Source organism: Trichechus manatus, unplaced genomic scaffold (assembly GCF_000243295.1).
Source record: "Trichechus manatus latirostris isolate Lorelei unplaced genomic scaffold, TriManLat1.0 scaffold00219, whole genome shotgun sequence".
Lineage (NCBI taxonomy): Eukaryota > Metazoa > Chordata > Mammalia > Sirenia > Trichechidae > Trichechus > Trichechus manatus.
The window spans coordinates 3,253,659-3,261,235 of NW_004444155.1; the positions used below are offsets into that span (position 1 = coordinate 3,253,659).

Genomic DNA, 7,577 nt, shown 5'->3' on the forward strand with positions numbered 1-7,577 from the left:
GGATTTCTAATTGTTGTCTTTGTATAATTTCTAGTTGTAAATTTATTTTGGCATTTTGTTCCTGCATCATCTTCCTGAATTCTTCCAATTTTTTGTCTGTATTTTCCATGAGTTTGTCAATTTTTTCCTCATGTTTGTTAGCTTTTTGCCTCAGTTCTTGAAGAATTCTGAGTATTAGAGATGTGAATTCCCTCTCAGGTAGTTCTAGTGCATTTTCTTCCTCTGGAGAGTCATCTGGTGTTTTATTTTGGATACCTACTGGAACCATCCTTTCCTGTTTTTGTACATGTTCTGATATTGTCTGCTGTCTTTGGGGCATTCAGTTGTTATTTTTCTCATTTATGGATTGTAGATTTGTTTGTTTTGTCCGTTTTGTTTTTGTTTTTGTTTTTTAATTTGACTATGTCTGAGCAGGCGGACTGTGTTTTCTTTGTTGTTTGTTCATCTGTGGGCACAGTACTGTTCACCTCCTTCTCCAATTGTCTGGGTCAGTCACTCAGATATGGTACGGTGGGGCAGGTCTAGCTGAAGAGGAGTTACTGGGATGGGTTGTTTGTGACATTTACTATAGCCACCAGAGTGGGTTGGTAATCAGTGCAGTGCCGGTTCCAGTAGGCCATGCCAGTGCTGCTTGGTGGTGTGATGTCAAGCACACGGTGCAGTTAGGAAGGATGTAGCGGGGAGATTGTTATGTGTGGAGCTAAGATGGATATGGGAGAGAGGAGAGAAGAACAGGAACCAAAAAGATACAAACAAACAAAATAGAATGCTAGGGTCGCTTGCCATTAGAGTGGAGAGATGAGAGAATATGAAATGGAGAAATACAGAAAGGGGAAGAGGAACAAAAGAGTGAATAAATAAAAATCACAAAGGTTAAAGAACCACAAAGTTCCCAGGGATCCCACTTGTGCAGCTATGAGGTCTGGGGAAGTAGCTCTCAGAAGTTGCAGTACAGTCTGGCTAGTAGGCGTAGAGGTATACAACGGCAGGTATCCAGGCAACAGAAAGAGAAGGAAGATATAGGAGACGAGAAACTGAGCAATGAAGAAAGAAAAAATGGGAAAAAGAAGGAAAAGAAAACAAAACAAATTAAAAAAAAATAAAAGAACAAGAAAGGCCCCCCAAAAAACAGAAAAAAAACAAAAACAAAAAGCCAACAACAAAAAAAATACTCTCAGGGATCCCTCTGCACATCTGTGTGAGCGGAGGGGGATGTACCCTGTCATGCAGCACTGCCTGGCCAGAAAGGGCTCCCAACTCAGGAAAAGGAAAGAAAACAAACAAACAATTCAAGACAAACAAACAAACAAAAGCCCTCGGATCCCACCAGCGTGACAGCCCAGACAGCGAAGTAGCTCCACACTTGAAAGGAGCTCCGTAACCCCTCAAGAAGAAGCAAAGATGGTGCACGGAATCAAGTATTTGAGTGAAAAGAAGGGGAGGTGGTGAGAGGTAAGGAAGAAGTCAAAAGAAGTGGAAAAAAGCAACACCAGCAGCCAACAAATGGCACTCAGAGAGCTAGCCCGTTCAGGTGTGTGGAATCCAAGCAGCCGGTGCTTCCCAGACAAGAGATTGTGGCCACGGGAAGCAGAGGAGGCCAAGTTGGGGTGAAGAAGGGTGGGGGTTGGGAAAGCATATATCACAAATTACCAGTCATTTTATCTCCCGCTGGTTGCTCCATGAGGCTGCTTTCCCATACCCCCTGTTTGCTGGTCTCTGATAGGAGTCCAAGATGGCAGATGCATGCTGCGTTAGCTAGTAGGGGACCTCTGCATGAATCTCTCCTTGCTCTCCGTTCTCTGTCAGTTTTATCACACCATTTGGTGCTTGGCTGAGTTCTTTATCTCTTCATTTGATGTTTTAGGGTTTCAGGATTGTTGTATTCTCTGTTCGGCTTAGTTTTTCAGATCTTTGCTGTGGAGGAATGGCGTGGTGCTTTTGCCTAGAGTACCATTTTGCCGGAATCTCTCCTAGACACTTGCTTTTGAGAGAATGAATGTCACTGAAAGAAATGGAGAGAAGAGAAAAGTAAATAAAAAAGGAGGTAAAGCAGAAAAACACCTTCAGTGACGTTGACCAGAAAGACTTGGTTGGAAAACAGGATTTGTGGAAGGATAAAAACAAGAGAAGAATACTACCTTCTATGAGGGAGTTTTGAAACTTGAAGGGTCAAATATTTAATCTTGAAAAAGTCCAGAGTTAAGGGGTAATTACAGAGAAAGAAAAAGTCAGAGATAAGGAATTAAAATGGGAATGTTCCAGAGTCAAGATACGGGGAAGAGAGAATTGGTCTTCTTGGTTGTAACACACACTGAACACTTCTCCATATCAGTCAAGTGATCTGTCTGTGTGAAACATGCAGGTTTCTGTGATATGGAAACTCCTGACAAGACAAAGGCTGTAAGAAATGTTAAAGCATTTTTCTTCTATAATGTCTCACAAAAACAAGCTCAGAAAAATCCACACTTGTTAATTTTCTAAATGGCCCAAGATATTGGTCAGCAGATGAGGCTTCTGGGGCAGATAGAGGAATTGTGAATGTTCAGGATTGAGTGGGAAGGAATCTGCTGGTGCAGTGAAGACACACAGGCGTCCAACTCTGGGAAGGATGTTTATGATCGAGGTTGAATCACTGTGAGAGGATAGCTATGATATTATTGACGGTAAAAATCTGCCACATCTTCAGCCTGGAGGTTGTTGATGGTGAGAGTGAAGTCTGTCCCAGACCCACTGCCCCTGAACTGGTCAGGGACCCCAGATGCCTGGTCGGATGCCCAGGACATGAGCCATTTAGGAGCCTGTTTTTTTTCTGCTGGTACCAGGCTGAGATGTTGCTAACATAATAACTGTACTTGTAGGTGATGGTGACCGTTTCTCCTGAAGACGCAGCAAGGGAGACAGGAGACTGGGTCATCACAATGTCCCCACTGGCACCTGCAATCAGAGTGGGGAATTACCATACATATGTATACACACTTCATCACAAGCACACTAAAAAAATACCATTTTAAATGTGTGTTTTAGTGGTATACATATCACACATAATTGAGTCAGTTTTGGAAATAACCATCATTTCCTGCTACATCTTAAAATTATTTTTCACTTTTACAAACACACTACTCTAAAGGGACTGAAACACTTTTAATTTCTCAGCAGAGACCCAGAGCAACAGGGACTTGAAGACTGGGCTCTGTGACACCGTCTTGCTGCCTCTACCTGCCTGATGTAGATCAGCTCACATTGTAAAATTCCCGTTTATAAAGTCTGAGCAGCCGGCTTGGTCCTGGCGCATCTATGCAAAGCCATCATTGAATGTGGAAGCAAACTGCATGGTCAGTGGCTTGTGAAAGTAACCAATATAAATCAAGAGCCAAAAATATCATCACAGAAAGTATAATTCTGTGACTAGAAAAGACAAAATAGTCAACTTAGAAGGTCTAATATCAACTTACAAGAGGTAAAACTAGAGAGTAGTTTCTCTTAAGTAGAGCTTCTATTTAAAATAAGGAAAAAAAATTGAAATGGATTCAGATTTCATAAATGATGGGCTAGTTTCCTGAGATCTACAATCCTGGTGAAATTATACAAAATACTGGAAATATGTAAAAGAAAAATAAGAGTAAAGAAGAAATGAAAATGGAGAACTTTGGTTTACTTTTTGATAAAAATCTACGGCCAGAAAATATCTGATCTGTAAAGCTGTTTCTATCCGGAAAGAGAGTTGAAGGTCACTGCATACACTAAATATTTAATTCCAGGTGTATGTAAGACCCGGAGAAATGGAAGGCAGGCCCAAAGTTAACCCGTGTGGGGAGTCCTGAGGGACCCTCTTTTGAGCTAGGGCCAAGAGGGGCCTCTAATTTCAAAGCAATTGTGAACCACAGTAAGTGCCTTTACCACAGCTGCTAGAAAATTATCAAAGGGCTCTAGGTTCATTGGGAAGTGGAAAGGAAAAAACAAACAATATTTCCTTGGGAAATTGTGTGAAGGTCAACCTTCCAAGGAGTTTCACTCCAGGTGTTCATGGCCTAGGTGTGTCTGGAACTCTCCAATCTTGAAACTGATTTAAGATAGCCTAACCGATGGGGTCAACAAATAGAAGCCTCTTGGAAGAGGGCACATCCATCATAAATCTTCAGGAAACATCACAAATAATTTTTCAGGGCTTAATACCACCAAGAATTCAGAGATTCTTGACATCCAAGAAAATAAGATAACTAGAATATGAATATTAACGTGATGCAACAGAAACAACAGATTACAAAAGTAGTGCTGCTCACACTTTGGTTTAGACATTATGGGAGTTTATTTAAAGAAATAATTATCAGGAGCGTGGCCACGATGGTAGTGTAGTCAGAGGCTTCCTATAACCCTCTTACAACAAAGACCTGGAAAAACAAGTGATTTGATTGCATATGAATATCTAGGAGCCTGAACAAGCCAAAGTTGAGGAATCGGACTGAGTGGTGGGGGGAAAGGTAGACGGTTTTGAAGAAGCAAAGAGTGCCAGAGCGGTGACAAGACTGCAGCTCTGCAGCCACACCAGGTCCACAGTGAAGCAGGCAAACAGCTGTGCTGTGTGGGTGCTCGGGAAGCAGTTTCCACAGCCAGAGAGACCCAGCAGCAGAGATTCTGCCTGGACACTCCGAACCAGTGAAAAGCAGCTCCCAAGAGGCTAAAGATAAATACATGTGTGTGGTCTTTCACTGGGATTTAAAAACAAAACAAAACAAAAACAAAAAAAACAAAAAGCCTCTCTCCCTTTTACCTCCTCCCTCCATGCTCTGTACTGGGAGTCCGCTGGGCTGGAAGTAGATCCCAAAAGGTGCCCTGACCCATTCTTCTGGCCTTGGACAGGGAACAAATAAGATACTGGCTCCTCTAAGCCAGGAACACAGGGTCAGCACAGCTCTTTTGCTAGGCACAGTCATAAGGGGTCCACAGACTCTGAGTGCTTTACACCCCCATATGAACTTGTGGGGACCCATCTCAACAGTGTTAGCCCTCACTCCCACAGTACAGTAGCACAAACATTCAAAGTTTAACTTCAAATGTTTCAGCTGTGAAGTAGCAGATTTGTGACCCTCGAAACAGCGCTGCCCCTTAAGTAGGCACTTTTATCGATCCGCAACAGGGGCGTTAAGACTGGTGGCATCATCTAAACCTCCTGGTCACCTGCTACAGGAGTCCATGGAAAAGTGGTGCCCTTGAGTCTTTACAGCAGACAGAGTGGGGTGCTCATAGTCCAGCTGCAAAACTCACATATCTACTCACCCTAGAGAATAAGGACACACTTTCCTTTCAGACTCCCAGGGGCAGCTGTCAGCCCCCTGCCTGGCTCAGCTCATGATCCCCTATCACAGCCAGAGTCCAGTGCCTGCACCAATCACCAATGCCTCTCTAGGACTGTGGGTGAGAGCCTGCACCACACACTTGGTGACTGACTGCCTGGACAGCTGAGCTGAACCCACATAGAAAAATTTAAAAGACTCCAGTGTGAACATACTTAGTTACAGCACTGACTACGTGGTGACAGGACGTTAGAGATTCAAGGGTGTCAATAATAAAACCAGCACACACGAGCAACCTATTGGGGCATAGCAAAACAAAACAAAACAAGAAGTTAGGCCTCACCGAACAAATAAAAAGTAAAATTATGGTAACGTATTCATGGTGTGGAGACAACAGTCAATATCAAATCGCATAAACAGGCAGCCCATGATGGCTTCAGCAACACTCCAAAAAAAGAATCAATAAATTCTCTGGAGGAAGAGAGTTTCTTGGAATTACCAGAAGCAGAATACAAAAGATTAATATAAGAACTCTTCTAGAAATTAGAAAGGAAATTTTACAGAATGCAGAAACATCCAGGGAACATACAGACAAAGTAGTAGCAGAACGTAAAAAAGTTATTCAAGAACAAATGACAAATTTAATAGGCTGCAAGAATCCATAGAGAGACAGCAATCAGAAATCGAGAAGATTAACAATAAAATTTCAGAATCAGACAACTCAGTAGAAAGTCATAGGAGCAGAATTGAGGCAGTAGAAGTTAGAATTAGTGATATTGAAGATAAAGCTCTTGATGCCAACTTATTTGAGGAAAAACAGATAAAAGAATTAAAAAGAATGAAGAAACTCCAAGAGTCATGTGGGACTCTATAAAGAGAAATAACCTAGTAGTGATTGGAGTAACAGAACAGGGGGGAATAACAGAAAATACAGAGAAAATTGTTGAATATTTGTTGACAGAAAACTTCCCTGATATCACAAAAGATGAGAGATATCCATCCAAGATGCTCATAGAACCCCACATAAGGTAGATCCCAAAAGAAAGTCACCAGAAGATATCTATCCAAGATGCTCATCGAACCCCACATAAGGTAGATCCCAAAAGAAAGTCACCAGAAGATATCTATCCAAGATGCTCATCGAACCCCACATAAGGTAGATCCCAAAAGAAAGTCACCAGAAGATATCTATCCAAGATGCTCATCGAACCCCACATAAGGTAGATCCCAAAAGAAAGTCACCAGAAGATATCTATCCAAGATGCTCATCGAACCCCACATAAGGTAGATCCCAAAAGAAAGTCACCAAGACATATTATAATCAAACTTACCAAAACCAAAGATAAAGGAGAATTTTAAGAGTGGATAGGGATAAAAGAAAAGTCACTTACAAAGGAGAGTCAATTAGAATAAGCTCAGACTACTCAGCTGAAACCATGCAGGCAAGAAGGCAATGGGATGACATATAGAAAGACTTGAAGGAAAACAACTGCTAGCCAAGAGTTATATATCCAGCAAAACTGTCTCTCAAATATAATAGCGAAATTAGGGCATTTAAAGATAAACAGAAGTTCAGGGAATTTGCAAAAACCAAACAAAAATTACAGGAAATAGTAAAGGGAGTCATACAGTTAGATAATCAATAACACCAGATAGCAATGCAAGACTAGAACACAGGACAGAGCAACAAGATATTGACTCAAACAGGGAAATCGAAAATATATCAAAGCTAAAACATTGAAAATAGGGAAGCAGATATCAATATGTAAAAAAGGACAAAATTAAAACAAAAAGAGGGACTTAAAAAATGCAGACATTGATTTTTCATATGGAGGGGAAGTTAAGGCAATATAAAGTAATAAAAGACTGATATAAACTTAGAAAAATAGGGGTAAATATTTAGGTAACCACAAAGGAATCTAACAATCATACGAAGCAAAATAAAAAAGTAGAAAAATATAAAGACCCAGCAAACACAAAATCTACAACAATGAAAAAGAAGAAAAAAAATACATAAAGAAAAATGACTTAGCACAGAATATTCAGGAGAACAAAGAAACTAAACAACACACAAAAAGTGATACTAGGATGACAGCACTAAAATCATACCTATCAATAATTACACTGAATGTAAATGGACTTAATGCACCAATAAAGAGACGAAGAGTGGCAGATTGGATAAAAAAGCATGATCCATCTATATGCTGCCTACAAAAGATCACCTTAGACTTAAAGACACAAACAGGCTAAAACTGAAAGGATGGAAAAATATATATCAAGCAAACA

At 40.8% G+C, this 7,577-nt stretch overlaps 1 protein-coding gene across 1 annotated transcript in view; it reads right to left on the bottom strand.

Moving 5' to 3' along the window:
- LOC101348817 (uncharacterized) overlaps positions 1 to 7,577 on the bottom strand; it is a 33,457-nt gene that overhangs the window by 9,766 nt on the left and 16,114 nt on the right. The window contains 1 exon segment of the mRNA XM_023742826.1: positions 2,616 to 2,809. Within this exon segment, the coding sequence (XP_023598594.1) occupies positions 2,616 to 2,809 (194 nt within the window).